Source organism: Megalops cyprinoides, chromosome 18 (assembly GCF_013368585.1).
Source record: "Megalops cyprinoides isolate fMegCyp1 chromosome 18, fMegCyp1.pri, whole genome shotgun sequence".
Classification (NCBI taxonomy): domain Eukaryota; kingdom Metazoa; phylum Chordata; class Actinopteri; order Elopiformes; family Megalopidae; genus Megalops; species Megalops cyprinoides.
Window position 1 is genome coordinate 7,944,575 of NC_050600.1, and position 24,135 is coordinate 7,968,709.

Genomic DNA, 24,135 nt, shown 5'->3' on the forward strand with positions numbered 1-24,135 from the left:
ACAGCTGACGGCCTCAGACGGCCCACAGGCCTGCGTTCGCGAAGCGCCGCCAATGTAATGAGTCACATTCGTTACACTGTGTACGACACATGGAATTGTCACAGCACACAGTCACACAGCACGTTAGCATCTCTCCACAGTCAGCTACTGGTTGTGTTTTATGGAGGACAAAACCATAGTATTCACAAAATACAAACTGCTTTGCAACCACGCCAGATTTCAGGTTTGGGTGAAAACACTTCCACAAAGAAGTTGTGTTTTACAGAGGGTAGAATCACTTATCATTAGCAAATTCAAATAAAAAAATGACGAAAAAAGCAGTATCTGATTACCTTTAATGTTTAGAGCGCAAGCTAAGGGATAATAAACAAATATTTCATAATTTGGCAAAAAGCATATTTAGAGTGATCAATCACTTCCTTAATAAATACTGCACATATTACCCAATAGGATACATCGAAAAGAAATCAAAACAAATGACTGCTGATATTTTATTTCTATAAATAGACATAGTCAAACAAATATGGTAAAAAATAACTATTAATAACAGAAGGACTACCAACACAGAGTGATTGGACAGTTTTCATACGTCTGAGTATATATGCATATGTCTTTAAGCATTGCTTCATGCATTTAAGTATGCACAACAAGGGTGTACACTCACACACACACACACACACACACACACACACACACATACACCACATTGTATGAGGGATTATTTAATGACAAAATAGCAAAGCATTTCCCCAGCTACATTCCCTTAACATTATTATGATGTTGCTGCTGTAATGTGATGAAAGTCGTGCTGGGAGTCAGCACTAGGCTCAAGAAGCCACTAAGAATCCTCTCAGCAGAAACATTAACACAAAGACCTTCCCGACAGATGAGAGTGGCCAGTGATGAACCAAACTGACAGACCCAGTACTGACTGTCCTGCATCACGACTGCACCCTGGCCAGCTCCAGCTGGCCGCAAGGCCTTCTTCCTCACAACGCAAAGAAAGATCACTTCTGCTCACTGCCAAAATGCACTCCGCGGACTTAGCACGACAGATTACAGCTGCAAGCTTTGCCTCTCGTATTTCGCATGCTGCGGTCTCTCCAGAGACTTCACGAAAGCCTCATTTTTTTTTTCCGACTGAATGGCAAGAATGGCCAGGGAGAGCATTCAGAGAGCAAGGAACTCGTCTCCAATCACACCTCTCGCACATTCAACCTTTTTATTTTTTTTCAAAAATCATAGTTACTTGGAATAAATTCACTGGCATTGCTATTCTGTGCAGAGGACAATTCATCTCAGCACAGGCGTCTCCCACCCTGTGCGAGTTGTGTGTCAGGGCATGTGCTGTTATTTCTTAAGCCTGTGTACAGTGTGTGAGTCAGCTACTTCTTTTTTGTGTTCGTATCTTTGGTATATGAATGGATGTCTGTGAAGGCACGCATGTGTATGCAATGTGTCTGTGTGTGAGTTTAGGCATGTGTGTTCAAGCGTACGTGTGACTGTGTGTGAGTTTAGGCATGTGTGTTCATGTGTTCTTGTGACTGTGTGTGAGTTTAGGCTTGTGAGTTCATGTGTTCTTGTGACTGTGTGTGAGTTTAGGCATGTGTTGTTCATGCGTACGTGTGACTGTGTGTGAGTTTAGGCATGTGTGTTCAAGCGTACGTGTGACTGTGTGTGAGTTTAGGCATGTGTGTTCATGTGCTCTTGTGACTGTGTGTGTGACTGTGTTTGCATTGATTGTTTGTTTGCCTGAGCACTCCCTCTCATTCCCGATCTCACAGCACCTCTGAACAGCACTGTCTTCTAATTAAAGCTCCACAGAGGGAGCATGCAGAGGGAACGCTTTCATTTTCAGTCTAATAAATGGCTGTGAGCTTCGTTTGCATCGGCTCTGCCGAGAAGAAGCCTGGAGAGGTGGGTGGGGCCCCTGAATCTGCCGCAGGTTTCATGCATAACTGTAAACTGCAAAGGGTAAACACAGCGGCGTCTGAGGACCTCCATTCTTCTCACTTAATAGAAATCCTCTCCATTTAAAAGGCTTAATGGGTCTTTAATGCCGAAAAACGCTACGCCACCGAGTGCGACTCATCAAATTTGCCGCTCGGAACGGCGTAGAGCCGAGACTGAAAATTCAGTTTGCTGTGAGGAAATTAAATCACTCAACTTATCCTGCGAGGCTGCAACGTATCAGTGTACAACCTCATTCACGGGATAATGAGGAGGGATTCATGCCACAGAAACGTGATTTTGATCCTGATTCGCTGATGGAAAAGAGTGACGCCCATATAGCTGGGCCTGATTCTGCTGCTGGATTTTGCTTCATGTGGGTTGTGTGCTTCTCTTACAATGAAATCAGACTCTTTGAAGCGTTACTATGACGTCAGTACTGTTTGAAAAATGACTGATCCCATGCAGTTAAACCGTGGTGCTGTAATGTCACAAAGGGCTGTTCACAAGAACACATCCACATGAATGACCAGTGGTATCAAGATGTTCTACTCAAGAGCTGTGGGCATTAACGCTCAGCTAAGCCCCTTTGCTAGGTCCCATTCTTGCTAGGTCCCATTCTCCCATTCACTCTCAAAAAATTTTCAAAGCAATATATTTTTTCATTTGACAGAACTGGGACATGTATATATATATATAGTGTTAGCATGCTGTATATTACTCTCATGTGCATGTTCTTGTTTTGTAAAACATTTCATACCGTTTTGTTAAATGCACCTTGTGCTTGCACAACGCAAGCCACTCTAGATAAAGTGTGTCTGCTAAATGGCAAAATGTAAATGTAAATAAAAATGTACATACAGTTAAGATTAATTCGAAAATTCCATTCAAATGCCCTTTGAATGGCACTAAAAAATTACTTCTGCCCTCTGGGTTAAAGTCTGTTTTCATGTCCTTTATCAGGCAGGAAGTTCACTCCAGGACACTGGGGCTGAATCAGCGCAACAGTGAGCATTGATGTGCAGGCTTGGCATATCTCTTTATATACCCCCAAATTCATGAGGCTTCATACAGCTCCTCTGCAGCCATCTCTGTATATACCTCTAGTCTCATCTATCCTTTGTATACCGCCAGCATAGTCATCTCTCTGCATATGTCCTACACCATCAATCCTTTAAATAGTTATACTTCCAAATTCATCAGTCTTTATATACTGTGTATCCATAGATTTTCTGCTATATGTGGGCACGTCCATGATCATCACTCCGCAATTATACTACTTAGGTGGCAGGAACAGAGGACCCGAATTCGATGCAGTTTTCACTCATTTCCTAACCACTTAATATCTATCCTCAGTGGTGGAGTGATTTACAGGTAAAACTTATAATTGCCTTTAATGCCAAAACAACAACCGGGGAACCACAGCAAAATTCTTCGTCGCAGATGGTCCAGTTATAGCCTAATCCAAAACTGCAATCCTCCTCCCTCTGACCTGGAGATAAATTGAGATACTAAGTGTTCTCTTTCTCTGCGCTTCATCTCCAGGACACTGATTGGCATCACGCAGGACTGCTAGTGTAGCACTTTTAAGAGGCCCATCTCTCTGGACAGCAACAGGAGGAAAAAAAACGAGATCTCCCTGACATTCTCCCACTGCCTGGGGGGGGGGGGGGGGGGGTTGGGGAGGCTTCAACAACCTGTCTCAGTGTCTGCACTCAGCTCCCCAACTCAGGATGATCCATCTCTCATTAGCGCACAGCGCGGTCGCCCCACAGCACCAAACACGCACTGCCCAGCTCACTGCCCAGTTCCGCAGGGCCAAATGGGGACAACGCAACTAAATGGCAGCCTCCGCCCTCCAGGGGGCAGTGTAATCACAGCCTGGATCTGGACGCTGTTTGGCCAGGGGCTTGATATTAGCATCAGCGATGCAGTCAGGAAGAGGGAACGGATCTCGCACCTGGGTGCAGGCGGAGGGGGATGTGACCTTGGCTGACAGCGCTCTCAGTCCCAGGGACGCTGCTGTCCTATGACATTACTCACGTGGCAGCGGCAGCTGATGCCTGGGAGGGGTTGGGGTTGGGGGTAGAGTGGGCGGGGGGAAGGGACTGGCAGGAGAACCTCTCCTGAACTTACACTGCACGGAAGAGCTGGGAGCCTGGCTGGGCTCGGGCCTATGGGAGTAGCCCTTTGAGTTTGCGTTCTCTGCGCACTTTGCTGTTGAATTGACGGAGAGAAACACAACAAATGAGCAAACGAAGGTGAGGAGGTAGCTGGCGACGAGCAGCCTGAGGACGCAGCGGCAGCAGACCTCCCCGCTGGGCCACACGCTGGGAGAGTACCAGCAGGATGAGGAGGAAGAGGAGGAGGAGGAAGAGCGGGCAGAGCTGCAGCGCTCCCGTAGGTACACCTGAGATACATCTGTGGTGGAGGGGGGTGGAGGTGGGGGGTGGAGGGGGCACCAGGGGGGTCAGGAATTTGGGGAGCGGTTGGTTGGGGTTTTGGGGGGGGGGAAGGTGTGGATATGGAAATGGTATGATGGAGCAAAAAAAAAAAATAAAGGAAAACAGAAGAGAAAGGAAACAAAAGGGCAAAATGAATGGAATGGAAATGAGTGGATGTCGTTTTCGGTGAGTGATGAAGAATGATTCAGTCTCCAGCGTTGCTGAGCGCGGCGTGGTGAACTTGGCAGGGAAAACACAAGAAAAAGGAAAGAAAAGAGAAGATGAGTGGGGGGGGGGGGGGGGGGGGGGCGCCTGTTCAGACGCCAGACTGCTCTCTCTGTCTGACGCGAACAGGGCTGTGTCTGAATGAATGGATCAGTTCGCCTCCTCCTTCCAGGCATGTCCATCTCTACACACTGTGAAACGCAGAAGGTGAAGATTCAACACTCCAGCTGATGGACAGAGGAAAACAGCTGGATCATGTCACTCCTAACACATTGTCCCAATATGACAACTGATGCTCAGAGACATAATGATTAAAATCAGTATGTGATTAAACTCTCCTATATTTAATCACTACATACCTGCAGCACCCACTGCAAGAAGAACATTTTCTCAACTTCCTTTCATCCAGAATCACACGTTATTATCATTATTAAAATATATTATTACCAAAATTACTTTTCCTCAATTAATTTTTAATCAAATTCCCACCAATGATGCAATGTAGCATTACACTAATATATCATCAATTATGCTAATCGATCGACTGCAACCATCCGTCATTTAACAAGCTCTTCCAAAATGTGGTGAAATAATGAAGTTTTGACAGCTTACATAATATAACAAGACTGCTCAATGAAAGGTATCAAGCTAATTTATTATCTTCAATCTGTGTGCGCAGGCATCCATCACTGACATCCGAAAGGACGACGTGAAACACTGGGAAAGAATATGAGCAGATAACATGGAATGTCAGTGAAAGATGGTCACTTGGGCTTTCTGATGCTGCGGTATTTTCAGAAAGCGGAGACGAACATCAGCAGGGAGCTTATCAGCCTCCCATCCATTTCCTTATTCATTTTGTGACGTGTCACATTATTCCCAAAGGTGCTCCTCCTGAAGTAAAAATATTTATTTTGGTGATTGAGTTAAGCTACGCTGACACCAGCAGATTTCGGAACCAGAAGAGGAACCATCTGTTCGCTTAAACCACATTGCTCTCAAGCCATGATTTTGATTATTCTGACTAACAACCGGTGCTGGTGAAAAATGTTCTCAGACAACGACGCCAAAGCCTGCAAAAAATATTTTGCTGAGAGCTAAGAACAGCCTATCTGGAAGTCCCGCACCTACCACTGTAGCCTGTGGCAAAAAGGACTGGTGCGCGTGCACACACACACACACACACACACACACATACACACACACACACACACACACACACACACACACACACACACACACACACACACACACAAATCTATTGTTCTGGCTTGGTGGACCATCAAAGAGAGGAGAGGGGAAGAAATGAAAACAGCAACTAATTTCCACATGTATTTCCAAACCAGCCCTCCCCTGCCTGTCCTCCCGGTCAGTGGAGTCTGTGCGGCATTTCCCACATGTATGCCAAAGAGCTTGCCGTAAGTAAGAATAGAGGAGGTGCAACTCCACATACCACAGAATACCACAGGGTGCCATTGGTTCTGGAAATACGGGTCAGCTAACATGATAATTACAAAAAGGGGATCATAATCATAGGAGGGGAATAATAATGCATACAAAACAGCAATGTGCTCAAGAACTTTTAACACTAGACCCCCTAAAAATAAAAAAGCTGTTTGCCATGACACCTAGGCTGCAAAGCAGCTTGAAAGTAAGAAGGATGTCATCCAGGGATACATGTACAGTGGGCACACTTACTGTTCCTGTTCTTACTTATTCCTATTCTACCCTTAACAAACATTAAATATCCATACTGTATGGCTAATGGTATGGCTATGACCCTTTGGCCCTTGAGCTTTGAGTAAGAATTTAAGCAAGAAGTCCATATGTAACCTTTTCCTGTTTATTAGAGATACCACCAAACTCATATTAATCTTACAGGAACTGAAAAGGTGTAATTACTAACTCAAAATGGAGGGCAACGTCATTACTCATAGTTAAGGTCAAAGCACCACAGAAGTTAGACTGAATACACACCCCTGAATGTTAAACAATGTACTTATTAAATGTGCACTGCCATTTTTACACACCAACACACTCAACCAGGGACAATTACACCTCATATTTCATCTGTTCAGCGGAACCGTTACCGGTGCAAGAGAGGTAAAGCACTGTAACAAGGGGTGCCACGACAGCGCCCCAAAATAGGGCAGAAACATACGACCCTCCGGTCTAGAGTCACCACAGTCTGTCCCTGCTTATGCTACATTCCATCAGGGTTAATGGCTTTTGCCAGTGCAGCACCAGGGACACTTCCAGGTCCCTACATGTTTGATTTCAGGAATTATGACCGTAAAATGCACCACGTCTTCACCGTCACATGGACAATTATCACAGCTCAAAACAGCTCTATTACATGGCAGTACAATGCACTCACTGGTAAGGGGTGTTAAAACACAAGCACATGCGAAATCAGAAATCCAGACAGCAGACACAAGGCATAAAGCATTAGTACACAAGGAGGAAAAGAAAAAGGAAAACAAGGACATATAACTTAAGTAGCAGAGCCTTTTCTATGCAACAAGGAGCAGGACAGCACATGCAGTGGCAGCAGATTATACATCTCATGGCATCTGAACAGAAGAGACAGAAGCTAAAACATAAAAGAAAAAGAGTTAGCAATGAACAAAGACGACGAGGTCACAAGCATGAACATGCACACAAAATGTTAAGGAAAATCAATATACTGGTAGTCATGTAAAATCACAAGCACAAAATCAAAATAATATGTTAGACATGCTGCAGGCGTTATTCAAGACTGTACAGAGCTGTCAGACTGTACAGTGAAATGTCTATGAAAAAAATCTTTAATACGCAGAATCGAGAACATATTTAAAAAAGACTAAATGCCATTTTTTTGGGGCACAAAACACAAACAGACACAACATTACAGAGTAGCAGAATTTCTTCAACATTACAGCAATGTTTAGACAATGTAAGTGTCAGCTGGGTCTTGATATCAAGTAGTCCCCCCTTTCCCCTCAGGTCAGGGCAGTGAGGGGCCATCACAACCACTACTGTGTAGGCAGGAAGTTGCTCATGACCAGTGATCACCAAGACGCAATTGCTCATTCAGTTGTTGCAGTTGTTTATTCCTACCTTTCACATCCTCGTCCTCGATGGTGGTGTTAGCACTCTCTGAGGACTCCTGATGGGGAAAAAAAAAAAAACAATTGAGAGATGCAGGTGAAATCTATAAAGACAGCAAAGATAAACCTAAATACATACAGGCCAATTAAACTCTAAAACCACCAGAGAGGAAAGATAACCTGTACACACTCAGGTGAATTAAACTCTGCAGCCATGGCAAAGACAACTGGCTCGCAGGTGAGCGATTGCCACGACCCATGGCCAAGCCGGCTTGGGTAGAAATGAAACCCCATTGTGCCTCTTCTGTAATCTTTCCCTCTTTGTTGCCGGGGCTGAATATGAAACAGGAAGGTAAATTACCCTGGGCTTTATCAGACGGAGATAATATCGATGGGCTACCCCCCCCCCCCCACCCCCCATCCTTTCATTTCCTTTGATTTCAGCTGCACGTTTCCCATCAGAGGGGTGATTCAGTTTCATGCGAGGCTCTTACACCGCACCGCCAGTGGGAATATCGCACTGAAAGGCTTCATTATTTGCAGAGCGCATGTATTCATCTGTGCAATGCGGGCCATGAAAGGGATTGCATTCGATAGCACTTGGCCTGTTTCAACAGAGAAACCTTTCTACTGAGACCATTCGCTTTCATGGCTTTTCTCAGTACTTTCTCAATTAAAGCCAGGTAACATACAATATATACGGTACAATGTATACGACAGTGCTGAAACAACACAGAGCTCTCCATCAGCCATGCAGACCGTGAAAACAACGAAAGAAACAGAACAACACAGACACGAGCATGCGAAGCGTGCTGCTGTTTCCCCAGCTATTCCCTGTCTCTTCCACTCCGAGCGCAGATACAGTGAGACAGAGGCGTCTGGAGCCCTTGCCTTCCATGAATAAACCAGCACGGAAACCACAGGTAGGCAAGCGCACGCAGACAGGAAGCTGAGAAACCCTCTTTGTGTTGTGCCGCTACCACCTGTGAGTTAAGCTGCTTTTACATATACAGTATATATATATTTAAAGAAATGAACCACATAATCTTATTTTTGAGTGCAAAATAATAGACAGCATATACATAAAGTAAGGCTGAGATGTTTGAGTGAGCGCTCCCAGCTAAGAGAACATTAACCATTGAACAAAATACAAAACCAGACCACAGTTATCATGCAGATGAACCAGAAACAAAAGCAGATTTCTTTCCTCTATACATTTAACCACATAAGCAGGACAAATAATGATCTCCACCAGCAGTGACTTCATAAAGTAAATAAAACAACCGCATACACACAGTACACACCGAGACAGCGTGCATATAAAACACATGCACATACACGTGTAACACATATTAGTAGACAATTAGTAAAATCACAAACTAGATTTTGGTAGCAGCGGCAATGCACCTCAGCACCAGCTTCTAGCTATGACCACCATGATTGCAGGGGTGAATGAAGGGGACTGTACTTTGTGAATACCTTGTTTCCGTCAGTGGGGTTGTGGATAACAGTGGTTTGAGGTTCCTGATCGGGCAGAGGACGGAAGAAGAAGGAGATAAACACAGAAAAAAGAAAGCACATTCTCTCATGGTCACAACGGGCTGTGCAGTGAGGCTGGAGAGGAGCAAACAAGACAGAAGCAGAAGGACACGGCAGCCATATTGGGGTGGGGGGCTGGCAGGATGGCGGGCTCCTCCATTTTGGTTACCTTCCGCGGGGCGGGGTCTAACGTCTACAGCAAAAGCATGCAACAGACCTTATTCAAGACAGACATGCTGCGGGCACGCATTAACCCGCCGACAGAGGAGGCCCCCCCCTTCCGCGACCAATCAACACTGCCCATCAAGGCTTGGTCACCATGGCGACCCCGTGGCCTGGGTTCAAACGCTTAATCCCTTAACTTGAAATTATGCCTTATGTCTACAAAGTCTTAATCACCCAGTAATTACTCCACAGCTACATAGCGTATCAATGGCTTCCTCGGGTCGTGTATCCAAACGTATCCAAACGTTTTAATCAAACCTCGGTGACTTAGCTGGAGATGCTCATGGGCGATCCATGCATTGTGATTTGACACTGAAGACGATGAGCAGGACTTAGCAGAATTGATCCAGTGCACTCCCTGTAATTCATATAATCTCAACAGCAGTTTAAAGAAGATTATGCTGAGCCACTCTCTAGTGCTCTCTTCTCACAATGAAGGCTAACAAAAAACAGGGAAAAAATAAATGTCAAAGAAAAATAATGTGTGGCATGACATCAATAATGACTGCGTCCTGCCACGTTTTGTAATTGTTTGTAAGTGTTCTGCAGACTCATAAAGGGATTCTAATTCCCTTCTGTGTAATTCTAATCAATGGCTGAACAAACCCCTGGCCACTAAGTTCATCAATTCTCTCATCAAGAAATAAAGTGCCAGGCAGTTCCAAAGATGGCCTAAGCAATCTCTTCATGTGTTACTTTTCAAATCTAGTTCTACGGCCTGCCCGCTGGCACGAGCTGTGACTTGCTTATACCAGGAAGAAGGAAAGGAAGACCTTTCCGGCTTTCCGTGGATGCCACATGGACGGCTAACGTTCCACTGAGAACCCTGCTGGCTCATTTGAAAGGCTCATGTCCCACAAGGGCTCGAAGGATGGATTGTGTGGCAGAAATCAGCTCGGCATGATGTGGCTACCCAAAAGCCCTCTGGGGTGAGATCCTATGGTCATGCTCACACATTGACATTCGTAAGAAAGCAACAGTTGTCCCTGGCTTGGTGGGGGGTTGGGGGGGGGGGGGGTGAAGATCAGGGCAACTGAATAAGGTCTATTTTTGCAGGGTGACTCACACTAGCAACGCAGGTTAGCTCTGTGCCATGTCTCCTTTGTTTCCGCATCCAGGTGCTGAAACAAAGGGCACTCTCCGGGCGAGGTGGCAGTACCTGTATGGCGTATGGCATCACCAGAGCTAAGAGACCACTCAAGCAGCGACACGGTGACCCATCAGTGACTCACACACACAGCATGCAGGTGACCAAGCTACCTCTACCACTACCGGCAACAGCAAATAGTGTCACAATGTCCCCGAAGCCATGGTTTCACACTGCACTGCTTTTTTTTTTTTTTTTTTTTTTTTTTTTATTCTTTCACGAAAATAAATGGCAAATTTCAAAACGAGGCATATGGCTAAAAAAACAAGAAGGAGCAAAGCACATCCAAGTGAAATGGCCAAAGTGTGAGGATCTGGCACACGCAGAAGCACAGAGAATCACAGAGCAGGATACCAGTGCAGGAGTGGGGACGGGCTCTTTGGGGCTGGTTACTACGTTGGCTTTGTTGTTAATCTGCAGGTGTGTAGAGAAAACAGAGACAGAGAAGCCTGAAACCTCAGGGCCCAGCTAGGAGCACAGAAACAAAGAGAACAGAAAGCTGCTTGAATACCCAGAGCTGCAGAGGGAAAAGCATTAGCACCCACAACAGTGACAGCACAGTGCTGCCATGACCGAGTCATCCGCTGATGACCAATCAAACTCCGGATACTTGAGATAAAGCGATGCATGCTGGGATATCAGTGGGCAACATCAGATATTACAGTCATCACACACTGAAACAATGATCTAAAAATATATGATTGTTGATAACATAAAAGAGAGCAATACAGCTACTCTGAATACCAACCAACCAAATACCAAGATACCAACAAAAACATAATACTGGAAATTTCAAAGTTGTTTTTTGTGAAAGATGTTAAAAAAAAAAAAATGGACCAGAGCAGCACTGCTTTATGAACCTTCCTGCCTGTCCACTTGCTGGTACTAAAACCAGCTGTCTTGTGACAGCTCTTCATTGTCTGCCCAAAGTTGTTTTTTTTTTTCCAATAATGCCTCTCCATTTAACTTCAATATTGTCTTCTGTAAGGAATCTGACATCCAGCCTCAGAAAGCCCTGGCCGGCCTCTGCTGCAGTGGATGTATTTGCAGATTTTGAAATCGAATAAATTAGACCTAATGCACTGTCTGCCTAACACAATAAAGAGAAACAAATATTGGCTGAAAACTGCATTAAGTGCTTTGATCAACTGCACTATGATGCTACGGCATGACAACAAATCGTACATTACAAAACGGCTGGAACATTTATTTTGCCACTGACGGTGAACATCAAAGTCTGCAACCAGACAGCCAAAAACAGTGATTTCTCTTCTTCCATGTCACTACTTTAACATCTGTGTATGTACACAAACAAATACACCACTACCTAACCCATAAATGATGAGGCATGAGTCACTTGTTACTATTGTAAAGGCAAACCTCCTGCCTGAAGTTCAATATGACCTTCCTGCAGCGATACGCAGTGTGCCTTGACTGTGTGCGTGAACTGCCAGTGAAGATTGCATCTTGTTGCCGAAAGCTATCCAAGATAAATTAAAAAATAAAAAAAACCACGGTACCCATAAATGAACTAGTGCAGGCAAAAGAAAAAACCCTGAAACTGAGCAGTAAGCTGCAGGGGAGACCTACTGCAGGCTAGAGAAACCACCTTGAGACAGAGCAGTAAGCTGCAGGAGAGACCTACTGCAGGCTAGAGAAACCACCTGGAAACAGAGCAGTAAGCTGCAGGAGAGACCTACTGCAGGCTAGAGAAACCACCTGGAAACAGAGCAGTAAGCTGCAGGAGAGACCTACTGCAGGCTAGAGAAACCACCTGGAAACAGAGCAGTAAGCTGTGGGAAGGAAGGGTAAGATGACAGCCTCAAACTCCTCACCGTCACATGGTCACTGGAAGAGGACTTCCTTTTCTGAACCAGCCAATCAGAGAGAAAAGAGAAAAAGATAGATTGCCCCCACAAAAGCAAAGCCCAGGAAACAAGTGGGGCCTCCTTTTACACGGACTCTCGTGCTACAAGAGGCTGTGAATTTTTCAATAGCTCTGCATAGCTGTGCATAATCTATCTATCACGAGGTAATGTTTCCAGTGGAAATAAAAACAGACCCAACATCTGAGCCAGGCATTTATCATTTTTTAACTTCACTGGGTGTCACACATAAAAATTCAAAACGCATAAATGTTTGAACATTTGGTTACTTTGTACACTAGGTCCCCAAAGTGCACCTTTAAATAATCTTCCACAAGGTCCCAGAGTACTCTCAGTGCCTGACAAAAACAATGAACATTCACTGCAGATAAACGAAAATGAAAAACCTGTCCAGAAACGAGAGGCATGCAGTGAAAATGCATCGTAAGACCAAACCTTCTGTTCACTGTAAACATTATAAGAAGAGATTTATTACATCACATTTATTACAAATTGTGTTTGGATCACAGTGCCAGACTTTAAGCTTCCCCCTACATTTCCTTAGTATGTAAACTCAGTCCATGACTTCTGCGGGAGACTGGTATTGTCACTGTTAGGCAGAAGTGGTTAACGGTGCTGTGTAACTTTGCAGCAGAGAAGAACAGGGTCTGCAGATCAAGAACAGCCAGAAAGCTAAGAGGAGATTAACACATGCAACAGCTGTGGGGGAAAATGCAGCTCCCGGGAGTTCTGGGAGTCACGTGGACTGTTCATTTGGATGAAAACTCGAAATGTAAAGAAACGATTACAAGGCCTAATCCGTGTAATCGTGGGGGCGCGCGGGGGGGGGGGGGGGGGGGGGGACTACTACCCCATAAAGAACGTGGAGCGTAATGTTTCTCCAGAGCAGCTGCAGTGTCCTAACCTAATCCCTGCCACTATGTGTACGTGTGACCAGGTGAAACACTGGGGCAGCAAATTTTGTGTGTGTGTGTGTGTGTGTGTGTGTGTGTGTGTTTGTGTAAATCCTTGGTGAATCAGTGGGGCAGCAGATTGAGTGGGGTTGCATGTACATACTTGGTGAAACAGTGGGGTAACAGACTGTGTTTATGTGTGTGACCTGGGTGACAGTGATTCAGCAGATTGTGTGTGTGTGTGTGTGTGTGTGTGTGTGCGCGCATTTGTGCGACTGTGTGACCAGGATTAAAAAAACAGAGGAGTAAATGGATCAGATGGCTGCACCTACCTTCACTCCGTCAGTCTTCTTGTTCAGCAAACTCCTGGCTGCTGTAAAGGCAGTGGAGAGGAAACACATTCAGGCCACACCCACAGAACTCGCTCACTCATGCTAATGCTAACCCTGTCTTTGCTGCAGGTGGGCACACGGCAATTCCTCGCTCAAATCAATCATCGAATGAAAAATACACAATTACAATTACGGTAAAGTTAAGATGCCTAAACAAATACCAACTTTATAAATTGGATTGATCAGCTGCAGTAATGGAGGACTGGTTTCTAATCTGTGCAGCTTTTGTAGCTTTCCACAGTAAAGTCTGTGCAACTCCGTGACGGCGAATATATGCTGTTTGCCCACACAAACAGGCTCATCTAAGAGGCAGCGGTCCCATGCTTAATCGGAAATGTAAAGCACATTCCATCGTGTGGAAAAATAATGATTCATCTGATTCCCCACAGAGTTGATGACTGACTGCCTCTTAATAATTAATTAACATGCAAACATGATAGAGCAGGGTTGGTTGGCTGAGATAGGATGGCGGCCCTGTTTTGGCACGCTCGATTTAAAAGAGGAAAGCGTCGGCGGTTTGGTTGCTGTGACTGGGACCTGGCTGTTAGCTGTTAGAAGCAGTCTCAGCAGAGTGAAGGGGGGAGAGGGACGAGCTGGGGGGTGGGGGCCAGCCGCCCCCCCCTTCACTCAGCCAGTGAGGCAGTGTGCGGAAACACGAAAACTTCCCTCTGGCCCGGAATTCTTACCTCGTCGGTAACACATCCAAAACAAACGGGGGAAAAGGAAACAAAATGTAAATAAAACGAACGCAAAAAAAAGTTCATTTGAACTTATTTCTCTAAATGAAAACAAAATACAGAAAAAAGATGAACAGAGAGAAGAGGATATACAGAACAGAAAAAGAGGTCTAGAACATGTGGAGAATGGAGTGACCGACACATCGCAGTGTGGAAAGACTGACCAAGCCGACGCAGTGAGGACAGAACCATAGACAGGACAATGTCTTCAGTATAACACTGAACGGGGAGGGCTATCATTATACACAGATAACTCTTTACATTTCTATATCCTGGCTGATCACCCACCTTTTTGGCCTACAGTCTTTCAGGCACCAAAACTACTACATAAACCTATTTTGTACTGTATACCGTAAAATATTGTTCAACATGTAGCAACCCTGTCTTGATGTTTTAATGGTGTAGTTTACAAATTTATACACTTATAGAAGCCCCTTTCCTCTTTTAAATTTAACTAAGAGAGACTGGAGGAAAGGAGGGATGACATAAATAGAGAGAGAGAGAGAGAGAGAGAAATAGAAAGAGAGAGGCCCAGACAGAGAGATTTAAGAGGACAGTAAGACTGATATTAGGAACACCATGGCAGCAACAGTACAGAAGAGACTTCGCTTCAAATGCTGCACCGTGTCTGTATTTCATGGTTATTAAAACATGAGCTAAAAAGGGCACAAGGCAGACAGACAGGTCGTCCTTTGAACAGCATTATGGAAATAGCTGTCTGTGTTAATTACACACTCATACAGTCATCCACAGACGGCTAAAGGATGGACACACACACACACACCCACACACACTGAGATACCCACACGCACTCGTGCACACATACAAACACTATAAAACACACAGACACACGGACGGACGCTCACACACACACTGACATGCACACACATGCACACACACCTCACATTCACACATTTACACACACACACACACACACACACACCACTACTGCACCACACCACATGAACTGAAAAATCCAGGAGCAAAGGAAAGACACAGCTTGAAATGCGAGGGTGTATTTCTTAATTAAAAATGACATTTAAGTCTTACAAAGAGCGCCTGAACAGAGCTCCAGGAGACTTAAGAAAGTCAAAGGGGCTGTGAGCACAAGTTGACTCCATCAGAATGCACACGGTTATCAACGTCCCTTTACCCAGTTTAATCAACAAATAGAGGCACAGCCCCCCTCTGATCTTCTAACATGACAAACAAACAAAACAAAGTTGTCATCAAGCGTTCATCAGCTCCTGGAAAAAACAATCAATCTGAACAGCAGGAATATGAAGGTTAAGGTACTGACTAAAACAATAGATGCCCTTTGCAGACACAAACGGTCAAAAGCCCATCGATCCCGAGTGCTGAGGTGCTTTTTTTTTCTATTGATAAACTCAGTAAAGCAGGGCTATATTTAATAAAGGATGTTCAAATGGTAAAAGTTAGAACCTTGGAAAGATGAAATCCTCCACACACCTCAAGCCCTACATGCCGACCCTCTCTCTCTCTCTTTTCTTCGATACTGTTCTGAGATCAGTCTCCCGCTAGCCCTCCAGAATGACTTTGCACTAACCGCCACCTGCATTATTGAATAGGAGCTGATACAGACGAATGTAAATATAAATTAGTCATTGATAGCAAGGTCAAGCGCTGGCCCGAGGGTTTGAAACTGAATATTTGCAGAGAGTAACCCTTTCAGCCCCCTGGATTGCAGTGCTCTCCTGGAAATGAGCTAAGGTAAGTACCTACCTGAGAAGTTTCGTGTGGCCAGCATAGTGGTCAGGATAGCCCCCTGTAAGAAGAATGAGACACAGTGACCTCTCTGGACTGGCTCAAGCGACTGTGCTACAACGTCTGACAAGGTGTACAATATTAAAATTGAGAGATTTCCGTTCTCCTCACTAGAGGGCTAATGATTGTTAGCGCCGGTGCTAGAGTCCACTCTCTCTGCTGTCCCCTTGGGGTAGAGGGGAGGGGGAGGGAGGGGGAGGGACGGCAGAAAGGGTTCCGCTCAATGATTTCAACAGGCTAACTGTCCAACCTTGAGTTTTCTCCTGGCGTTGAACTTCTTCAGGCACTCCACAGTCTCCTGCCTGTGCATCATGGAGGCTACAGTGGAGCGTTGCTACAGAGACAGAGACGGAGAAGACAGACATTTTAAATCATGCGGATGGACTATTAACACTCACAGACTGGGGTGTGGTGTGACAGCTGTGCTGTGTATGAGGGAGTAGCTGTGTTGCTTGGTGACGTTGTGAAGACTCATACAGTGTACTGATACTGAGGTTACAGATACTGAAGGCAGTGATGCTATTTGAATGGAATGCGTATAGATGTTCATGACAGAGCCAGGCTGGGCTGTGTGTGAGTCTTTACCAGTGTTAGGGATCAGTGTTGGGCCGTGTGTGTGAGTCTTTACCAGTGTTAGGGAACAGTGTTGGGTTGTGTGTGAGGATGGTAACCGGTGTTAGGGAACAGTGTTGGGCTGTGTGTGTGAGGATGGTGAGCAGTGGTAGGGAACAGGGATGGTGGTAGGGATGTGGTGCCGTTCTGTAGACACGTACGCAGATCCAGGGGTGCTTGAGGGCCTCTGTTGCAGTGATGCGTTTGACTGGGTTGATGGTCAACATCTTGTTGATCAGGTCTTTGGCCTCAGGGGTCACCGTGTCCCACTCAGGAGAGGGGAACTACACAAGGAAAGGCAATCAATTCAATCAATCAGGTAAACAACCACCTAACAGCTGACATGACACTGACATGTCCATGACATACCATATGATCCTTCACCTGGATTTAGCCAATGCTAACCAGGCTGTAGAGAGACCGGGGTCTGTACAGATACCCACCCCCCCAACCATACTCATTTTCTTTTCAAACACCTCCCAAAATTAGCCAGAGCACATAACCAAGAAGGAATGAAGGAAGTCAAGCCCCCCTGAGTCACTGTATTAATCGCCACGGAGACGATGAGAACCACCAGGGCAGGAACGCCCAAAGCCCTGCCTGCTGAGATTTACACTCCTCTGTATGTGGCCCTCTCTCTTCAGCATCACTTGCAAGTACTAATGCTTTTCTGACTGACATTCATACGGGCGGGCCCTTTAAGAGGAGATGCAGTGAGGGAAACTGTGTGTGGGTTTTTTATTTTTTTGTGGAGGGGGGGGGGGGGTGTTTTGGTGGTGTGACGTGCATACTATGCCTTAACTCAGCTGGTCTGTTTTTCCCATCTGCATACTGTATTATCTTCAAATAAATCATTTCTGAAGTTCTGATACCGCTGAAAAGAAATTCTTCCTTTGAATCGGCTGGAGGCAAAATAAATACAGTCACAAATTGTGCTCGTTTGAATATCAACCTGCCAGCTGCAAAGCGTGGAAAGGTTATGAATTGCGTGCATTAATAATTCATGTCTTGAAAAGCCACATGCTAAATCTTAGTCAATTGCTGCGATATAGAGTGTTTTGCCTGCTGTAGTGGTGGTCTTTCGACAGCAGAGGACCAGGGAAGGTCACAGCTCCGCTTTACGGTGAGAGTGGACCCCCCCCCCCTTGTCAGGACTACAAACTGACAGGGATTATTGCGGGACTCTCCGGGAGGACGTAGAGGGGACTGGCAAGGACACCCCAAGGTGGAAAACCAGGGGATCTTGGGGATACTGGAAGTGAACGCACAAAGGATTATGAGAAGGAGAACTACAAGGGGGAACACAGGAGGACCATGAGGGGAAATAGGAGGCAACATGGAAGAAAAAGTAAGGGGTATCAGGGGTGTCGGGTGGAGGAGGGGAGGAGGGGAGGTCCAATGCACTGCAATGGGCCATTACTCCTGCTGAGAAGTGAGAGGACATGCAACAAACTCAGGCACGCTGATTTCACTACTCAATTCTTTAGACATGAACAAACTCACAGAAAATATATATACAGTAAAAAAGCACTGCCCTCTGGGAAACAGAGAGACTGTAATTACACAGGCAGAGCTGCATCTACTGATTAATTCTACCTCTGAAGCAAACGTCTAATCATGTACTCTGTTAGATGCTTATGTTTACCATTAATGAATCATTAAACAGATTGCTGAAATAATAGCATGACAGAAACTTTGCAGTGAGGGGGAAAAAAAACAGGTGCGACGACAGACATCTCCCCACACTTCTGCAGGGGAGCATTAAGTTTGGACTATATGAATTACTTTGTCTGCACTCTTTTGGGGTGGTCTAGATGGGTGACACAGGAAACAACATCAATAATATCAGGAGGCTAGAAATAACCTAAATCCTGAAGCGGCATGAGGCTTTGCTCCTGAGTTAGCTGCCAGTGACGTGCAGCATCTTCCTCTCCTGCGACCTGAGTGTCCTCTATATGCCACACACACAGCGCTGTAGGCACACACCCTCACAGACGCAACTACATCAGAGTAAATGGCCAGATAGTCATGGTCACCCGGTCAAATGCACGTGGTTTCAAACAACCAAGTTAGGATCAAAATTTAAAATATGGAGTTCCATGTGAATATATACAGACAGTAGCAATCAGTTTTAAAAGGACTGGACCCTGGGGAATGTTTCAGATCAACAATCGGAATTAAAAGGGAGTGGATTCTGGTAGATATTTCTATAAAGATCAGTACTAAAACGACCGGGATCCTGATGAATATTTCTGTAAAGGTCAGTATTAAAATGAGAGGGATCCTGGTGAACATTTCTGGGTGCTCACATCGTAAGCCCCGGCCTTGATCTGCTGGTAGAGCCGGTGCTGGTCTTCATCCCAGAATGGAGGGTACCCCACCAGCAGGATGTAGAGAATCACGCCTGGGGAGATCAAAGAGATAGGATCAAGGCACAGCGTAACCCTGGTGATGATCCAGCATTGCTACCCTAGCGACAAGGGAAGAGCTCACTGCCCATAACCCTGATGACTAGGTGGGGGAAATTTATACAAACTATGACATGAACAGAAAAAAATCCATTTAGCTGCCACAATAAATACATTTTCTCATCATTTTTCCTTATCGACCCTTAGGCAGTTTAGTTATCCTTATGTGTTTTTTATGCAACATTTTGTGATAATGTCAGTGAGTATCAATCCCATTATAAAAATGTCTAAAACTTGCTTAAAGTGGGTGCTCAAACAAAGAAAGAACTACTTAAGAAGAAAAGCAAAGTAAAACCTACATCTACATAAAATCTACTTTCAGTGAGTTATGAGATGGTAAAATAAAACTGATTAATGTTGCATCACTGCATACAGCTTAATCACACAGGGTTACAGCTGAGGTTGAACCCAGGTCAGCAACTGAGGATCAACCATTTAAAGACATTCATCTGCTGCTGCTCTGGTCTGACTGTTCACCATGTCTCCATCACCATGTCTCCATTAATGACACACTCCGCTGGACTAAGAAGATTGTGTTTGATTGGCTGCTCGTTGCCATGATAACCTAGATGGTTCTTCGTCCTGTGTGGACGTCTGGTGACAAGCACATAATAATTACACAAACGTGCCACAGCTCCTCTGAGATCAATGGCGCAACGCAGGTGTCTGGGGAGCTTCTATTGAACACGTGACATCCAGGTGGCCGAGGACCTCTGGTCTTTGTCAACAGAGTGGCACCTCATCACTAATGAAAGGCCTTTATTGTTTAATTCATGACATTATGCATCAAATCCATATTAAAGCACTATCCACACTCTGTTTGGTTTCCGACAAGCACCATGCAATTCTCATAGCCCCACACAGCCCTGCTCCCACACACACTGACAGATTTAGTACAATGACAAGGGTCCTCTGAGATCACTAGCAACACTCAAATAACAGGGAAGTCAACTGGGGACATTGTTCTAGTGAGCCAAATATCACACATTGTGAGGGAACTTAAAGACTACACCTACTCTGTGCCATTTTCGTATCTGCAGGTACAGCTTTACCTTAGCTGAACCATCTTCTTGATTCTGCCTATTTAAATATCTTTAAATAAATTTCTTTCGCCTCCGCCATGAGAGTAAGGAGGTAACCATATTACATTGCATTCATTTTTTTCTTGACAGAACTCATTACCTGAGATGACACATTTTTTTATACCTTGTCCCCTTTATGCAACCCTGTTTCAGAAGTGCCAATCATACATTAGTGTCATCTGACCACAGAAAAACTTCACTAGTGCAGGAGCACTGAAGCGAGACAAATGTTCCAGTCGCACGCAGCCAACAGCGTTTTTTCACACTACAAGTCACACACTACACCACCGTGGGTGGATGTTGGAGGACAGGCGCTACCCCAACGACATCACCCAAGCAAAATGTGACCTACCCATCCCTATCCCTTTCGGAACAAAGTCAGCTTATTCTGTCACTGTGGTCTCTTGATCACTGGTGGCAATAGATATGGCCGGTTTCAAACCACTTTGCTGGCTATGCTGGCCGAGCCACTGAATGTATATTTTACATTTTATCTATTTCCAAAGAAATTCAGGCTAAGTATGCTGGAGATTCTCACAGCAGTGCCCTTCCGATATTTGAAACAGCGAGTTTCTGATTAGAAGCCACAGTGTTGTCACAGTAGACACAGTTTCCTTCCTAACTGAGGGTTTGGAATTATAGAGTTCTGCATTTTACAAAACCAACACACTGTGCATACCATCTGCTATAATCATACATCCTGAAATGTTATTCATGTTGCAGGAAGGTTGTGAGAGTGTTATATGTCAGTTGGTTGCGGTGTGGTTAGACAGACAGACACACAGACGGTTAGATTCATGCACTTACCACAGGCCCACATGTCCACAGGTTTCCCATACGGATCTTTCCTAAGGACTTCCGGAGACAGGTAACCTGGAGTCCCAGCAAACCCTGGAAGAGAGAGCAAGACAGAGGAGTGTCAATCAGAGAGCAGTACTGACTGAATCAGAGCTCCGGGCATATATGTGGGAGTATCTTCTCTCATATTTAGCTTGTAATCCTGTAAAATCAACATGATTCCTGATTTTTAAGTACATTACACTACCGCACTGTACTTCATACAAACATTCATATTACAACTTTATGTTAAGTTTTAGATTAAAATGTATACTGTGAACAAAGATATTGCCTACAACTTTTCCATACACCATCTCAATAATACAAACTGAAAATTATTGGTTCGTTGATGAGACTGTTCCTATAGTGTGATATATATGGATGGATGCTCAGCCATTTTCACCAGGTAACCAACAGGAAAAGCTGGATCAGAGACCACAAAGTGTTGCAACATATACTACAGAGCACAGATCTTGGTTGGCCAACTGACCAGACTGATAGATTGCTTTGGCTGATACTCAGTACTCACCAAACCAGGCCTGCTGATCCCCCTGGACCTCGATGGCCAGCCCAAAATCTGCCAGCTTCACGGCCGCCCCCTTCAGTTTACTGGCCAAAAGCAAATTCTCTGGCTTTGTTTCAAAGACAAAAAAGGTTTGGGACAGGGTCAGTATCCCTCACCTGTGTTTGTGGGGGGGGGCAGGGGGAGGGAAGGGGGGGGGCATTGTGTCACATGAGTTTGTGTGCAAGCAGCTTGGTGTGGCGTCTGCAGGGGCATGCAAGGTCAGGGTGAGAGCACACTCTCAGCAAGCCCTCTGCTCCTTGGGGGGGGGCGACAGGGGGCTGTCTAGCAGCTCAAACACCCAGCGCGTCAACCCAGGACTCTTGGTTTGTTTGCTTTGGTAGTGCGACTTAAAAAAGACAGCACACAGAAAAACATGATTCATCTGGACATTCAGTCAGTGAGCTGGGGGGGAAAAAAATCACGTCCAGCTTGTGTAAACTCTTCCAGCTAAGCAAAGCAGCAGATGAATGGAAACCTGAGTGCTTTTAAATTCAAAACATGCCGTCTTGCAATGCGAGCCTGATTGATTCATTAGCAGACAACTCATGCATACCCCATCAAACTTGCTGGGAGGGACACTGTGCAGCTTCGTTATTCTTCGGTGAATCATGTATTTGCTGACATTTAAAAGCAGCTTCTGCAAAATACCTAACACAAACCTATGCCCCAACTCAGTGTTATCGTGCATTACTTTGCAGGCTGAATTTTTATAAAGGGATTATAGTGGTAATTTCAAAATGAAACTTCACTAAAGGTGAATTAGACAAAGTGGTCTTTTTCTTTTTTAATGGAGAGGAACTGCTTTATATACGTAACAAATACATGTATCCGTTCTTTTTTAACTAGAGGGAAAACATCACAGTTTTCACAATCTGTGGAGTTTGTGAAAAATGGCTTCTGATTAAAAGGGAATACAATACGAGCTAGTATTGTGCTAAAAGCCTGCTGCTATTGTAATTACAAATAATCATGTTATTAGAGCAGCATTCGTGAATCGTGTGTTTAAAAGGGCAAAGGCCCACATGCATGTGCAATATGCAGTGAACATTGCGATGCAGTCATTGCCAACCTGCCTTCAGGTGGTCAGGTGACCCGTGATGTCATAATGACACGGCCACTGCTTCCCAGAGATCTTCAGCAGTGCTTGGAGACTGGCTCACATGCCCCCCTGCCCCCCCCTCCTCTCCCCGCCTGTACCCATGTGACCTCATTCCTCCCTCACTGTTTACACAAGAAGTGGGTCATCTCAGTCCTCGAGGCCCCACAGGGAGTTACCTGCCTTTTAATCCACCCCAGGTAGTAAAACCCCCTAACGCTCTGGGCTTTGAATGAGCTTTCTGAGTGAAAGGTCACTCGGCCAGCGTGCTGGTCTCAGGTGCTTGAGGACTGGAGCTGCCGTGGATCCACAGGAGGTTGACTGTGGAGAGGTGGGTCAATGGCTCTCACAAGCCCTTGCGCTCTGACTCACGGCTTCCACTCCTCCGGGCGCTCCGAACAAACCCCCCCACCCCCCCCCGGCTTCACTTTGCCTTCCCTAGTTCTTTTTTTTACCATGGAAAATCAATGATGTTCTCTTCCAACCTGCAGATCCCGAGCAGGAAAAAACAATATCTCCTTCTGGAGATTCCCATCGTGGCTACGTGGAAATAAAGGCAGCAGCTCAATTACTCCAGCACAACAGAGAGAGCGAGCGAGAGAGAGAGAGAGAGAGAGAGAGAGAGAGAGAGAGAGAGAGAGAGAGAGAGAGAGAGAGAGAGAGAGAGAGAGAGAGAGAGAGAGAGAGAGAGAGATGATGATGATGAATGAGGAGCTGACTCTATGAGACTCCACTACAGAATATGCCCTTGGGAGGCCATCAAAATTCCATTTACCCTTCTGAATATTCATGACCGCTTTTAAATAACTGTGAAAATGTATACTTTTACATAATTAGAGGTGCTTTTCATAAACGGTCTATATTAGGGAAGAACTCCCCCGGACACTTCACTCAAAATGTACCGGCCCTCGAATGCGAAGTGATTTCTTTGAAGGAATGTGCCAAAGCATATTGTGCAGTGTTAATGCAAGGGTAGCATAAGAAAAATAGATCCTGAACAAGAGGAAATTTTAGATATATGTGGGGATAACGTTTCCACAGACTCCCTTGGACATTCTTACATGTGCAGTGCTGTTCTCTTGTTCCAAAGCAGCGATGAATCACAGACTAATGATACATATCTCACATTTAGTAAAATTCAATTTTATTCTTTCAAACAGGGC

The 24,135-nt window shown here is 45.1% G+C and overlaps 1 protein-coding gene across 19 annotated transcripts in view; it reads right to left on the reverse strand.

Annotated features, from left to right (window-relative positions):
- The window catches only part of camk2d1 (calcium/calmodulin-dependent protein kinase (CaM kinase) II delta 1), a 95,198-nt gene that overhangs the window by 4,268 nt on the left and 66,795 nt on the right, over nucleotides 1–24,135 (reverse strand). For 3 of the 19 annotated variants that reach the window (XM_036550832.1, XM_036550833.1, XM_036550831.1), the window contains exons 7-17: nucleotides 21,841–21,943; nucleotides 21,282–21,365; nucleotides 19,234–19,328; nucleotides 17,086–17,208; nucleotides 16,563–16,646; nucleotides 16,271–16,313; nucleotides 13,731–13,771; nucleotides 10,974–11,033; nucleotides 9,188–9,232; nucleotides 7,719–7,767; nucleotides 333–353 (exon numbers count right to left, since the gene is read on the reverse strand). In XM_036550832.1, coding sequence (XP_036406725.1) covers nucleotides 333–353; nucleotides 7,719–7,767; nucleotides 9,188–9,232; nucleotides 10,974–11,033; nucleotides 13,731–13,771; nucleotides 16,271–16,313; nucleotides 16,563–16,646; nucleotides 17,086–17,208; nucleotides 19,234–19,328; nucleotides 21,282–21,365; nucleotides 21,841–21,943 — 748 coding nt within the window. The remainder of the gene's footprint in view (nucleotides 1–332; nucleotides 354–7,718; nucleotides 7,768–9,187; nucleotides 9,233–10,973; nucleotides 11,034–13,730; nucleotides 13,772–16,270; nucleotides 16,314–16,562; nucleotides 16,647–17,085; nucleotides 17,209–19,233; nucleotides 19,329–21,281; nucleotides 21,366–21,840; nucleotides 21,944–24,135) is intronic. The other 16 variants (XM_036550834.1, XM_036550835.1, XM_036550837.1 and 13 more) reach the window with 11 other exon arrangements.